Genomic DNA, 15,671 nt, shown 5'->3' on the forward strand with positions numbered 1-15,671 from the left:
TTGATTCACAACTACATTCCAAATGTTTGCGTAAAGAGAAAAAAAAATAGTTTCAGGGTCTGTTCCTTTACCTTTATCTGGTATTTGACCTTGCCGGCAAAATGCCAGATAACAAAAGCAGGTTCCCGCACTGGGGTTTGCACAAAGAACGGGTTGTCCTGGTGTTGCTGCTTAAACTTCTCTAGTAGAGTGCTATCTGTTGCTTGAGGAAAACTAGGGAGGAAATAACACAGAATATTATTAACTACTGGACTACTAGAAACCCCATAACAAGAGATTGGCTTAAAGGATTAGTTCACTCCTGAATTCAAATTTCCTGATGATTTAATCACCGCCCATGTCATCCAAGATATTCATGTCTTTCTTTCTTCAGTCTAAAAGAAATTAAGGTTTTTGAGGAAAACATTTCAGTTTTTTTTTCATATTGTGGACTTCAATGGTCCACATACCAGTTTTAATGGAGCTTCAAAGGGCTCTGAAAATGCATCAAAACTGCAATTTGGACCTTTTGACCCCTATTGAAGACCACTATACAGAGAAAAATCCTGAAATGTTTTCCTCAAAAACCTTAATTTCTTTTCGACTTGAGAAAGAAAGACATAAACATCTTGGATGGCATCGGGTGAGTAAATTATCAGGAAATTTTAATTCTTTAACAATTCACATTCGGAACTATCCTTCATAAATACACATTAAAAGGAACTAATATTCTATTAGTCATTGTTGCAAAGTAGATTCAAAATGTTTGATTTAAGCACTTAAACACAGTAAAATCTAAGTAACTGCACTCTCCACTAAAGGAAATGACATTTTATGCACCATTATTACAATGCATACATTAGTAATAAAAAGCCATACTTAATGGGATTGAACTCACTTGCTCTCCTCATCCAGCAGATAAAACAGCCCAGTGGGTTTCTTGCTGAAGAGACTGATGCACCCAATGTTGTCAGGGTAGTCAATATTGTGCCATGTGATTCCTTCTGCCATGTACTCTTCCTAAAACACAATGCAAGCATGAGATGTCTGCTGCAGAAATTCCAGTCCACCACAATTATAGGAAACCTCAATCAAAGTACAACTCACTTGCTCAAGCGTAAATATGCGCTGATTGCAGTAATGCTGTAGTTGTTCGTTGGCATAATTAATGCAGAACTGTTCGAAGCTGTTCATTTTGAAATCTTCAAATCCAAAAATGTCCAGGACGCCAATGGATAAGCACTACGAGGAAGAGATTATTTTGTAAAATACAGTGGGTATGGAAAGTATTCACACCCCCTTAAATGTTTCACTCTTTGCTATTTTGCAGCCATTTGCTGAAATCATTTAAGTTCTCATTAATGTACACACAGTACCCCATATTGACAGAAAAATACAGAACTGTTGACATTTTTACAGATTTATTAGAAAAGAAAAACTGAAATATCACATGGTCCTAAGTATTCAGACCCTTTGCTGTGACACTCATATATTTAACTCAGGTGCTGTACATTTCTTCGGATCATCCTTGAGATGGTTCTACACCTTCATTTGAGTCCAGCTGTGTTTGATTAAACTGATTGGACTTGATTAGGAAAGCCACACACCTGTCTATATGAGACCTTGCAGCTCACAGTGCATGTCAGAGCAAATGAGAATCATGAGGTGATCGTGAGAATCATGAGCCTGAAGAGCTCAGAGACAGAATTGTGGCAAGGCGTCCAATCTGGCCAAGGTTACAAAAAAATTTCTACTGCACTTAAGGTTCCTAAGAGCACAGTGGCCTCCATAATCCTTAAATGGAAGACGTTTGGGACGACCAGAACCCTTCCTAGAGCTGGCCGTCCGGCCAAACTGAGCTATCGGGGGAGAAGAGCCTTGGTGAGAGAGGTAAAGAAGAACTCAAAGATCACTGTGGCTGAGCTCCAGAGATGCAGTCGGAGATGGGAGAAAGTTTTAGAAAGTCAACCATCACTGCAGCCCTCCACCAGTCGGGGCTTTATGGCAGAGTGGCCCGACGGAAGCCTCTCCTCAGTGCAAAACACATGAAAGCCCGCATGGACTTTGCAAAAAAAAAACACCTGAAGGACTCCAAGATGGTGAGAAATAAGACTACAACAAGATAGAACTTTTTGGCCTTAATTCTAAACGGTATGTGTGGAGAAAACCAGGCACTGCTCATCACCTGTCCAATACAGTCCCAACAGTGAAGCATGGTGGTGGTGGCAGCATCATGCTGTGGGGGTGTTTTCAGCTGCAAGGAAGGACAGGACGACTGGTTGCAATCGAGGGAAAGATGAATGCGGCCAAGTACAGGGATATCCTGGACGAAAACCTTCTCCAGAGTGCTCAGGACCTCAGACTGGGCCGAAGGTTTACCTTCCAACAAGACAATGACCATAAGCACACAGCTAAAAGAATGAAGGAGTGGCTTCACAACAACTCCGTGACTGTTCTTGAATGGCCCAGCCAGAGCCCTGACTTAAACCCAATTGAGCATCTCTGGAGAGACCTAAAAATGGCTGTCCACCAACGTTTACCATCCAACCTGACCGAACTGGAGAGGATCTGCAAGGAGGAATGGCAGAGGATCCCCAAATCCAGGTGTGAAAATCTTGTTACATCTTTCCCAAAAAGACTCATGGTTGTATTAGATCAAAAGGGTGCTTCTACTAAATACTGAGCAAAGGGTCTTGAAAACTTAGGACCATGTGATATTTCAGTTTTTCTTTTTTAATAAATCTGCAAAAATGTCTATTGCTACAAATATACCCATGCTACTTAAGACTGGATTTGTGGCCCAGTGTCATGCATGTTATAAACAAATACATTAAAAGGAGTCATACCGGGACAGACTCTTCGAAATCTCTCTTGTTGAGCAGAGCATGGTTGATCCGCAGGACAATCCAGTCGAACAGGGCACTGTACAAAGACTTGGCCATAGAGTCTCTGGCTGTGATGGCCTGAAGATAAGAGTTTCAGTATGAGGTCAGCAGATTTTTAGAAGACAGACAAATGAAGAGGAAACAGCTGCCTCTTCAAACAGGTGACTTCACACATACAGTATGACAGATATGCATTTAACACATGATTAGTCAATGAATGGATGGCACAGAGTAGGCAAATGTCAATATATGTAGCATCTAACACATAATAGATGAAGTTACCTCATTGAGGCTATAAGGCAGAATGAGCCTGTCATTAGCAGTCATTGCTTTCCTTGTAGTCAGTGCTTCCACAAGCAGCTCCACTTTAACCTGTAATTGAACAGGAATGATATAAAAAGAAGCATTCAAACAGAAAACCTGATTGAACAGACTTATGACTGGAAAATCTGAAAGCCAATCTCAAAGAATCTAAAAGATAAATAAAAACCTGCTAAGAATCAATTTGGTTAAATCTAAATTATTAAAGGGTTGTTTGATTCTACAGTATGTATTGAATATGACATGTGAATGCATATTTGGGTTTCAGTTAGTAATGGTGATGGTATTTCTTTGCCATGTAGTTGTGGTGACCCAGTAAATTAATAATAGGTGGCACCGCACAGTATTTCCAAAGAACTGGGGAGGTGAGGTTTAGCGTTGAGTATAACTAATTTATTAGTATTAAAGTATTTCTGTTTCTGTGTGGTACACCACAACAAATAAAAAAAACTTTGAATCATTAGGAGGGACACCAAAGTATCCACTGGTACCTTGAGAAGGTCAGAGATAGCAGAAAGGACATGATCTGGCCCAACTTTAAGCCCCTCGCCAGCATCTTTTGGCTTATATGTCACATTTCCCAGATACAGAATGGCAGAGAGTACGGAGAATATTCTGAAAAAGACCATCAATCATTGAACAACAATAGATATGAAGTACAGTCAAACCAAGATCATAGTTTATTCGCTGAAGTTTATAAAATTGTAATAAAACATGACAAGAACTCAGAGTTAAACTGTGTCAGACCAAATTTATATTGATAATGTCTTTGATAGAAAGGTAAATAATGGGTTACAATCAACCAAAAATTCTGACAACTGTTAGTATAGCAATATTTACAAAACTATCAATTCTTTGTTGACCAATTACCGAGTTAAAATTAATTTTGTTCAGTCTGTGGTGTAAAAATGTTGCATTAAAGAAAAAACACTTAAGCAAAACATGGTAAGGTCAAAGATTCTGAATCGTTTTTGGTCCCAAATTTTACTGGTAGTCCACTCTATGAAGATTTTTTGGGTATAAATGTCCGAGTTTACTTTATTTTGCCATCCTCACTTACATAAATGAACTATAGTGTCCTATAGTGTCTTTTATTTATTTCTAAACTGTGTTTACTTTCTTTGCAAGGTGCCTCAAAGAATTACATGTCCAAACATATTGCAAAGAAATGTTAGAACTTTTTAAGGTAGCAATTCAAATTAAATGACACATGGGAATAGATAATAATAGATAATAGAAAACTTTAATATCTTAAGTTCCTATCTTTTCTGAATAATTATGTTTCTAACACTCTATAATCATAATTATTAGTTACCTAACCAGAATGTTTACATACAGAAACATTACTGTTCCTAGGAAGACAGCTCACACTAATTTAAATGTGTCAGGTCTGACTTTGCGGTATTGCATTCTGCCATCACGGCAAAGCGACCACAGTGCATATTGAACGGCTTGATATATTTTTTTCCCTTCCTGACAAGCACAGACTTGTACCAGAGAAGAATTCTTCATTTGTTAGTCACGGAAGCAGTTAGGACAAACCTAATTTGACATCATAAATCTTATTTACACTAAAGCATAGATATCCACAATTTGTTTGCAATTGTTAAATCACAGTTTAGTGTAAACATTAAAAGTTTAATAAATATAACAGATTAGGCATAGTCCAAAAAATGAGGTTTGTTTTCATTGTTAACACGATTGTACTTAATTTGGGGATAATAATTAATTCGATAATAAGATTAATTGATTTACATTATTTTCAGATTTAATCTAAAAAAATAAACAATGTATTTTCAGCCAATATAATTATGAAAAAGAATAGTTTTACTTGAAAATAAATATTTCGCATTCTAATTTTTTCCACTTACTGCTTTTTGGTTGGAGGCAGAAAACCAACCATCTCCATGGCCTGATGAAGTCTGCGGAATTCATGTTTCATTTCTGCTTGATCCTCCAAAATTGGGATTTCCTGTGATGGGCAGAGAGCAAACAATTAAGGGACTACAATTGTTGACATACAGTAAGTATAAATTAATCACTATATAAGTAAAATGGACAGGACAGCCTAGGAAATGTAATCTTGGAAGAATTTCAGCTTAAGCAGAAGATAATCGAGAGCATCATGAACACTAATTGAAACTAAATAGCCTCATTAGGGGAACAATGATTCTCTATGAAGGCTGTTCTGAGAGTTACTTCTTTGAGGTAGTGGTAGTCTTCAGGTCGCAGGAGCTTGAACTCATCTTTCTCCTCTTCTGAGGCCCCAATCAAAAGGTAGTAAAAAACATGGTAATTCCTGAAGGCGAGAAAACAGACATGGTATGCATAATGTTGTGCTAGATTTTTACACCCAGTGCTTTCGATTCAAATGTAATTCAAATTTTTTTTTTTACCTTTCAGTTTTTCCTCTGGACATTAGGCGGCATTTCTCTAGTAAGTATTTCTCAACAACAGCTCTGAAACATTGAGCAAAACAGTATAAGGCATGTATAATGTATAATTTTTCCTGAAAAAAGAAAGGGAATAGGATCGAAAAATATACTGTATGTTGTATGGTGGATATAAACATGAATTAGCAGTATGACATAATATTTATAAATAAAAATTATCCTCATAAGATAAAATACTTTATCATATGTGACTGATGAGAAACCGTGAGAGTTCTGTTGTGACGTAGAGTGGGCAGAAGTGACACGGATGACTCACCCTCTCACGACGCCGCTCTCCAGATAATTCACTTGAATGAACTTCCCAAAGCGGCTCGAGTTATTGTTGTATGCTGTTTTAGCATTTCCAAAGGCCTGAGGAAGCCGAAAAGGAATGCATCAGATTGCATCAGCAAATTGTTCCAAGTTCATAGAAAAATATTTCAGGCTAAACACAGAGATATGATGTTTATCAATGTTGACAGACAACCCTTGCATTGAGGTGGCCTAAAATCAGTTTAACTAGCCATCAAAACTTGAACACAGAAACTAGATTTGAAACAGCCTACCCTTTTCACATTACGATATTACTTTTATTATTAGTCATTTATACCACAACATGCTGGCTGTCATAGAAAAAAACATTTAGTGGGCAGCACAAAACCACTTTGTCATCACCCACAGGCATCACAAACAAATGAACACATCTATCTTAGATGGCATTGTTTCCCAGTTTGACTTTTGTGTTGATGTCGCTAATGCTGATATATGTGTAACTTCAACCCATTTTAAAATACTTCCTCCTATTCCAGTTAAAAGCAAAAGTTCACCCAAAAATGAAAAATCTGTCATGATTTCTTCCACCATGTCATTTACAACTAATGACACTTAGTGACACAAATTAAGATGTTCTGAAGAAACTCTGAACCACACTTTTTGATACAATGAAAACAAATTGTACGGACTATCAAGCTCCAAAATGGACATAAATGTACTCAAAATTACTCGTTTACTCAACTGACGTCTTATGAAGTATGACAGCTGTGTAAACAGACCACAGTCATTGAGTGAACATATTGATCTCTCTCTTTTTCTCTATTTTCTGGAGAAATTACATACTGCAGTTCATAAACTAAACTTTCTGTAGACTTGGACATGTGTAACATGTAACGACATGCTTGCTATTGATTCTCTATGTACATACTTTCAACACAATCTCGACTATCACCAATATTCAGGACTTTATCCTGTTGTAAACTTGTTTTTAAACATACAGTTTCCGTGTCCCGCTTCCATGTTCAATGGAAGATAAATACTGTGGAAATCCATAAATAGAAAGAAAACTGAATGAGATGTTCCATCTGTCAGTTGTTAAGTTTTTATCAGCTGATCTGACAAAGCCTGTCATGACATGTCGGCGTACGCTGACTCGTTCTGGTATTCTGATAAAGCCAACGCCCAGGGCTTCCACATATGAAACTCAAAAATTAAGAGTTAGGAGCTCAACCAAAAAGTCAGGATCAGGCCTAGCACTTCTGTGCTTCTTTAACGGCTGTTAGGTGTGCTTTCCCACAGAGCTCTTTCTTATTCCTTTCACACTGGAGAAGTAAAAGGACAAAGGTTACAAACGCTCTCCTCAGAAGCTATAACAAAGCACTAGCACCACTTACGATTCAATTGAAAGTGAAAACTAAATTGAAGAAACTCTCAATATCAAAGTTCAGTCAAAATTCAGTGCAAGTGCAACAAATTTTATTCTCAAGGCGGGACATGACCCAGTTTTTTGTGACCCATTTTTGTTTCTCAGAAACATCTGTTTTCAACAGTAACTGGATTCTTTACATTTTCTGTAAATACGTAATTCTCACAGCTGCAGATGTGTTCATCTTCAGAACACAAATTAAGGTATTTTTGATGAAATCCGAGAGCTTTCTAAACCTTGATAGACAACAATGCAACTACCACATTCAAGGCCCAGAACGGTAGGAAGGACATCAACAATGATCATGATCGCGCATGTCGATTGACACAGAAAAGAAGAAATAAAGTAATTATTTTTGGGGGTTTTTGCACACAAAAAGTATTTTTGTAGCTTCAAAAAGCTCTCGGATTTCATCAAAAATTGAATCTTAATTTGTGTCCTGAAGATGAACGAAGGTCTTAGGTTTGGAAAGACATGAATATAATAACATCAATAAATGTTATTGATGAATATTTACTGAGTAATCCACTATTTTGTAGTCAAAATGGTCATTTTCACCTGAGATTCAGAGTTAAGTTAAAGGGGGTAAAAATGACTTTAGAAAGATGGCAGCATCATATTGTTATTTTTACACAGAGATTGGTAGGTCTGTTTTGATTGTTCTGTTCAGTTGTTCAGAGGGAAACACGATACAATTCTAATTGAAACAATTTCTTCTTCAGACATTGTTCTTTAAATAAAATAAGTATCAGCTGTTTACAAAATGACCAACATTTGGTTTTCGACCACTGAAAATGGGTGATATTCAACAATCTGGACATTGAGTCTCATTGAGATCCCAATATCTCAGGGACTGAATAATATAGGGCCTTGAAAATTAAGATTCCAAAATCTAAAATCATATTGCAATATCTTTAATACTTTTTGAGTTATAGGCATGCAAACTTTGGAAAAAGAATAATAATGGCACTCAGACAGGTATGTTCAATGCAGCTGTCTTGACAGATTGAAACAAGATACATCTCTAGTTTCAACATAATTTGTTCTTCAGACATTCCTCTTTAAAAGTAAAGAATAATCATATTTTTGCAAACTGATCCACATTTGGTTTTTGACCACAGAAAATGTGTACATTTTAATAATTTACTCCTGGAGCCACATTGAAATTCAAATATCTCTGGAACTGAATCATATAGGACCTTAATGTCAAAAGGAGCATTTGTTAAAACCCAATATCTAAAAGGGCATTAATAAATCTTTAATATTTCTTGAGTTACAGGCACACAAACATTGGAGAAAAACTTAAAGTGCCGTTTCTCCATTTTTGAATGGTCACCATTGGCACATAATGCAACAAAAACTGATAAAGTCAACTGATTTTACTAACAGATCTGCCAATCTACACTATATTGCCAAAAGTATTTGGACACCCCCTACTAATGAAAAGATTTGACTACTTCAGTCACTTCCAGGAGTACAAATCTTAATGTTTAAGCTTGTAATGATATTCTAGGGAATTGTGTGCTTCTAATTTTATAGCAACAGTGTGAACAACAGGACCCTTTCTATTCAACCATGACAATCCCTTTGTGTATAAGACAAGGTTTATAGAGAAATGATTGATCCAGTCAGTGTGGAAGAACTTGACTGGTCTGCATAAAGCCAAGTCCTAATTCCATCTGAACACCTCTGGTGTGACTTTAAATGCAACCTTTAGCCAAAAACTCATCACCAAACACCAATGACTTGTATATACACACTATATAGACAAAAGTATTAGGACACCCCCTTCTTTAGAACAGAAAAAGACACTTGATGAAAGCACAATTCATGTATTTAAAAACTGTATTTCCATCTCTGTTGCACTGTGTAGTTTAAAATGTCTGTACCCTTATGTATAAGTCATTGGAATTTGGTGATGAGTTTTTGGCTCAAGGTCTGCATTTAAAGTCACACCAGAGGTGTTCAGCTGGAATTACGACTTGACTTTCTGCAGACCAGTCAAGTTCTTCCACACTGACTCAATCAATAATTTCTATTTGAACCTTGCTTTATGCAAGGCTTTGTCATGTTGGAATAGAAAAGGGTTGCGTCCAAACTGTTGCTATACAATTAGAAGCACAGCACACAGTTCCCTAGAATATCATTATATGCTTAAACATTAAGATTTGTACTCATGGAAATTACTAAAGTAGTTAAACCTGTTCATTTGAAGGGGGTGTCCCAATTTTTTTGGCAATATAGTGTCTGTGTGAAAATAATTATAGGATATTATTTTGGCTTTCATCACTATACATGTCTATCTTTCTACAAAATAAATATCAATCATTTGAGCTGGGGACCTCTGGTTGAAAAGACACGGAATTACCCCCATCATTTTCATAATGTAAAGCCAACCACAATGTATAATCCACCTTACTTTTCTGGAACTTCAGAAATATATCTCTTCTTATTTTGGCTGTGGCCAGTAAGAAGAAGTAGGCCTATTGAAAATACTAATTTAATAATTTTATCAAGTTTTCGAATCTGTACAAATACCTAATTGCGACAATGCTAACTGCATGTCTAATGAAGAACTCTCTAGGTGAGGAAAGCAAGTACAATTCCATTATCGGCTCAAGGGCTAAGCTGTCTGAACCAACACATAAAACACAATAACAATGGTGGAGTCTCTGGGACTGATGCATAATAGATAAACAGCACCATGTGTAAATAACACTACCAGACAAACAATGTGCATATTGTTGTGAGGGGGACAAGTGACAAGCAATATACAAAGGTCTTTATGAAACAGTAAAGTGGGATACAGGAACAGGTGTTTTTAATTCAACAAACCCAAAGGAGGAGAACATAGAACCGTGTAATATGAATCAACGCTTATTTAAATGTACCATAAAGATTCTAAACACTACCAAGTTCGTGTATTTTTATATTTGTTCATATTTTGTGTAAAGAGTAATACTTTTTTAGGATTCTTGGATGAATAGAAAGTTCAAAAGAACAGCATTTATTAGAAATACATTGATTTTTTTGAGCAGTATGACACCATACTGCTCAAGCCCGCCTACAATCGCTGACAGACTGTGCCGTATTACCATATTTCAAGCATTTGTAGTTAAAAAGTATATACATTTTTTGCTTTTTTTCAGAAAATGTCTGATTGTTTCACTAGATAAGACCCTGAATCCTCAGCTGGGATCGTGTAGAGCCTTTTGAAGCTGCACTGAAACTGCAGAAGTCTATAGAAGTCCACTATATAGGAAAAAATCTTGGAATGTTTTTCTCAAAAACGAAATTTCTTTGCGACTGAAAAAAGAAAGACATGAACATCTTGGATGGCATGGGAGTGAGTAAATTATCAGGGTTTTTTTTATTCTGGATGTGAACAATCCTTTAACAGAAACAACTATTGATTTTAGGAATGCATTAGCAAATGTTGAACTTAAGTAAGATTAATAAATGCTTTAGAAGTATTTTTCATTGTTGGTTGATGTTAACAAATGGAACACTATTGTAAAGTGTTACCAAGTACTTAATCTGGGAACAAGAGGACTTCAATGATTCATTTTTAGGAGTATATTTCATTTATAATTTACCAAGGCACATGATATCCAACTATCATCTAATCTATTTATTTAAATACGCATCAAATATTAATGGCAACATAACCTCAGGCGTATGATTGATGATAAACTTTTACTAAATCCCACTCTTTTTGCTTGTTCTGCTTTTCTTCTACCCATTACACACAACAACTCAAAACATAACCAATTTTCTTTTTTTTTTTACAATCCCTCTTTATAAGAAAGTCTATTTTAAAACAGCAAGGCATAATGCAAGCTGCCTGTTCCTCTTTGCGAGTTGCTTTCTTTGTAAGCAATACTGCAGAACTGAGAGGGGCTGGGACGAACTGATAAAAGAATGCTTTTACAAAAAACAAAGAACTTGCTTGACCAGTTTTGGATCAGATTGAGAATCCCAGTAGGTTAGTGCATGACAAACGGTGACTGACAGCTTCATTTCACGGGGGTGGGACTCCAGAAACCAATAAACAGCGAATTATGAGTTATTTCCCTAATAAGTACTTCATTAGTAGCACTTTATACTAAATCCTGAAGAGGAAATTTAGGAAGCAGACTGTTCAGAGATATATATTATACTTGTAATGAATACACAACAGGAAAAACTCCTAAGAGTGTTGTGAACTAGTCATTCATCTCATTGTTTTGAGTATTAACAATGGCAGCACCTAAAAATATCAGTGTGTTGAAACCTTTAAACTGTGATTCAGTGACTTTCAGGATCTATAGCATCTATTTATAGTGTACAAAGAGTCAGAGGTCTCCATTTTTCCCTTGGAGAAGCAGGGGAAGCGGTGTGAAAGTGCCCTGGCCATGTGACAAGGCCGAATGGTTTCTAGATCCCTGTTTGACCATGCTTAATGGAGAAAAGGGGAAACCATTCTCACACAACCTGTCACACTAAGGACAGTATCACATTCATCATAGTTATCTTGCACTGATAATAGTCCTCAACATGAAGAGCTAAAGGAGTGCAAAATACTATGATAGAGCAAGCCACTTCCTGCACAGAGGTCATTTCCGTTCCAAAAGTGACTCTTTATCAGAACATCAAGAAATAGAGATGAGTCAAGAGACCCAATAATAAATTAGACTACAGTTACAAACGAGATACAGAGTGTAACCAAAAAAAAAAAAAAAAGAGTACAAGTTGATCTAGACCTGTGTTTGTTTCAGTGTTTCTTCACCTTTTGCTTTGGTTTTGTTTTATGAACATCACATTAAAACTGATTTGGACCAATGTCACTTCTAAATACATCTAATTTTTTTGTTTTTTGTTTTGTTTTTGGTAACTGAAATAAAGCTAAAATAGAATTAAATATAAAGTTAGATGAAAAAATGTAAATTCATGCCAAAGTGATAAAAGACTAACACTAAAGCGGAACAAATATAGCTATATTTAGAATAAAAATGACAAAATCACACAATATAAAAACATGAAAATATAAAATATAAATGAAAAGTGAAATATTAATAATACTGTAACAGTATATATACTACCAGTCAAATGTTTTTGAACAGTAAGATTTTTAATGTTTTTAAAGAAGTCTCTTTTGCTCACCAAGCCTGCATTTATTTGATCAGAAGTACAGCAAAATAATTTTTTTCTTTTAATATTTTTACTATTTAAAATAACAGCTTTCTATTTAAATATATTTTACAATGTAATTTATTCCTGTGGTTTCAAAACTAAATGTTCTGCATCATTATAGTCTTTCTTTCTCACAGGTTTCTTTGATGAATGGAAAGTTCAGAAGAACAGCATTTATCTGAAATATTATAAATGCCTTTACCATACCTTTTGATCAATTTAAAGCAGTATTAAAATATTAATTTCTAGAATTCCTATACCAAAGAAAAAAAAATAGCATATTAGAATGAATTCTGATGGATCATGTGACACTGAAGACTGGAGTAATTATGTAAATGTAGCTTTGATCACAAGAATAAATTACATTTCAAAATATACTCAAATAGAAAATAGTTATTATAAATAGTAAAAATATTTCAAAATGTTACTGTTTTTGCTGTACTTTGGATCAAATAAATGCAGGCTTGGTGAGCAGAAAAAGAGATAAAAACATTAAAAAACTTTTGACTGGTAGTGTAAATAACACTCGAATAAATCTGACTTTGAAAATATATAATAAAATCAAATAAAACTTGATATTGTATATTAAGAATATAAAAAATGCTATCTGTAAAGGAAGACAAAGGAAACTCTTTCAGGTCCGAGATGATATTTTATGCTCCTGGCTTTGTCATGGACTTGTGACCATTTGGGCTAAAACTCAAACTTGACCTTCTTCTGGATTTGGTCTTGACTCAACCTACTCAGTTTTTAGCCTGAACTCAAACTCAAATGAGCTGATCACACCTACAACACTACCACAGTCGTCATTTCCACTACAGAAATGCTGTTACAACCAATACATCATTTGAGATGTTTTTCCACCACATCATGTTTACCACCTCTAAATGTCCAAAGAAACGCTGTTTATTGCTGAAACCCTGAACAAGGCTACAGATGCCAATCATTCAAGGCTTCTGCTGCCATTCAACCAATGGGCGTAATCTTTGAAAAACATCAGGGTCTCAACATAACTTACAGTTTTGCATCCTTTCTTGGTTTCCTATTACAACGAGAGTACTATCAGACTTCAAAGTACAAAATGAAATCTGATAAACCTCAAACCCACAGCAGAACTTACCTCAAGTACAGGGCCTGCCCCTAGGATGGTTCGCTCCACTCCACTGGTATAGCCCTTCTGGCTGAGGGCAGTCAGGCAGTGGATAAGGAAGTTGGTGCTTTGCGTCTTACCAGAACCACTCTCGCCAGAGATGACGATGCACTGGTTGACCCGTTTGTTCAGCATTGTGTGGAAGGCAGCGTCCGCAATGGCAAAGACGTGAGGTTCAAGCTTGCCCAGCGTGTGGTTCTCGTACATCTTGACATATCTGGGATTGTAGATAGGCAGAAACTTGAACGGGTTGACCGCGATGAGAATGTTGCTCGCAAACGTGTAGATCTTCTGCTTGTGGAAGCGATGCCGTAGGGTTCCCAAGATGCTCTCCTCTGTCAGCTCAGGGAGGTTACATAAATCGTCGTATTCCTGAGGCTGTTGTGTGACAAAACCTCGATTCACAAGTCCCTGAGCTACTTTTTCTTTTCTGACAGATGTCATAAGGTCATACTGGATGGATCCACCGTAGCTTCCCTCTTGAAGGGCGAAAAAGTATCCGTCACTTTGAGGATGCTTGTCTTGGGCCTTTCTAGGCCAGAGAAGGACTCTCTGAAGAGGCTGATCGCTGGCTTGGAGGACCCACTCCTCTCCACCGTACTCCTGGACCTCCACGAGGACGTAGGACTTGGACGTGTCCAAACCGAGTGTGGCGAGAGCGGTCTTGATGACATTGGCTGCCGTTGCCGCTTTTGGGACCCTGAGGATGCAGCTTTGCCCAGGTTTGCTGGACAACCTGGGGTAAATTTGCAAAATGCAGACCGTTTCATCCTGGCAGCTGGTCGCCTTGCCGTTCGTGACATTCATTCTTTAAACACACAGACATGCATGAGCACACCGCACTGCACAGTACAGCATGATAAGGATCTGGAGACAAAAGAGAAGAAAGAATGTGAGTTTAAGTGAGAAACAGCAGTCAGACCACCAGTGTATGCATGTACACACTTGTCTAATGTGGGAACTGAAGAGGTTTATAAATCTGTGTACCACGAACTGGTTGTATAATTTTATTTAAAAATAATAATATTAAAAAGATTAATAAAAAAGTCATTTCTCTTTCCATGCTCAAGTACTGCTGTTCTTATTTATTATTTATTTACTCATTACTATTTTTCTCCTGTTGGGTTGACTTTTCTTACTGTGTTAATACGTTAAATTTTCATTTAAAAATAATATTCTCCTTTATGTTCACAACTTGGTCAGAACATAAGTCAGATTTTTGTTTTTAAGACATTTATGACCATTTTAAATACTGTAAATCCACCCTAGCATAGTATAAAAGTGTATTAAATTCTTTGCACAGCGTAATAAAACGCATCCAATAATCAACAAACACGAGACAAATCTCATGACGTGTTATAACAAACCGTGAACCAATACTACTTTAACTGCTAGTTCAACAAATCTGACTATTGTTTTCTTAAAATAATAAAGTACATTAAAATAAAAGTAGGCTACCAGTAAATTTACCTGTTTTAAAACACCCTCGTTGTGTTCCAGAGCGGAGTCATTTCCAACATGGTATAAAATCCTGCCGTGCTTTCCTTACAAAACTTCCAGTGCTTCAGCTACTGAAACAAGCCGTCCACCTGCATTAGTGCCTAACCGAACCCTTTAAACCGACATGTGCTGCACAGGTAAAACAATTAAGACTCTGTAAACAGCATAAGTGACTGACGCTGAGAAATGTTCAACGAGAAATAAGGAAGAATACTAAACTCGCCTCCAGAATGTTGACGACACAGGCGGCTTGTTACTTCCTGACATCGTAGCGTGTTTTTAATTGCAGTTGAGATGTGCGATGACACGCCGCCCTCGCCTGCATTCAAACTGCCACTGCAGTTAACCGCTCACTCACGCAGGTAAACACCTGTACGTTTAAAACATGGATACCCATCCAAGATTCCGTACACCTCTCAAAAGGAATTGTTATATCTGTGATTATAGATCGTGAGGAAATGTTTTTTTTTTGTATTTATTTATTTAAATTTAATAAGATTTTGAAACAGGAAAACGTAAACATGAATAGCCAT

At 36.5% G+C, this 15,671-nt stretch overlaps 2 protein-coding genes across 2 annotated transcripts in view; one reads left to right on the forward strand and one right to left on the reverse strand.

Moving 5' to 3' along the window:
- LOC141343702 (unconventional myosin-IXb-like) overlaps window positions 1–15,307 on the reverse strand; it is a 35,491-nt gene extending 20,184 nt beyond the window's left edge. Inside the window, exons 1-12 of the mRNA XM_073848330.1 lie at window positions 15,109–15,307; window positions 13,609–14,505; window positions 5,895–5,989; window positions 5,582–5,644; window positions 5,385–5,484; window positions 5,057–5,157; window positions 3,677–3,800; window positions 3,147–3,236; window positions 2,826–2,942; window positions 1,087–1,221; window positions 878–999; window positions 72–213 (exon numbers count right to left, since the gene is read on the reverse strand). Coding sequence (XP_073704431.1) covers window positions 72–213; window positions 878–999; window positions 1,087–1,221; window positions 2,826–2,942; window positions 3,147–3,236; window positions 3,677–3,800; window positions 5,057–5,157; window positions 5,385–5,484; window positions 5,582–5,644; window positions 5,895–5,989; window positions 13,609–14,445 — 1,926 coding nt within the window. The 5' untranslated portion in view covers window positions 14,446–14,505; window positions 15,109–15,307. The remainder of the gene's footprint in view (window positions 1–71; window positions 214–877; window positions 1,000–1,086; window positions 1,222–2,825; window positions 2,943–3,146; window positions 3,237–3,676; window positions 3,801–5,056; window positions 5,158–5,384; window positions 5,485–5,581; window positions 5,645–5,894; window positions 5,990–13,608; window positions 14,506–15,108) is intronic.
- The window catches only part of LOC141344478 (uncharacterized), a 12,857-nt gene continuing 11,652 nt past the window's right edge, over window positions 14,467–15,671 (forward strand). The window contains exon 1 of the mRNA XM_073849370.1: window positions 14,467–14,530. Within this exon, the coding sequence (XP_073705471.1) occupies window positions 14,467–14,530 (64 nt within the window). The remainder of the gene's footprint in view (window positions 14,531–15,671) is intronic.

The sequence above is a fragment of the Garra rufa genome, chromosome 10 (assembly GCF_049309525.1).
Source record: "Garra rufa chromosome 10, GarRuf1.0, whole genome shotgun sequence".
Classification (NCBI taxonomy): Eukaryota; Metazoa; Chordata; class Actinopteri; order Cypriniformes; family Cyprinidae; genus Garra; species Garra rufa.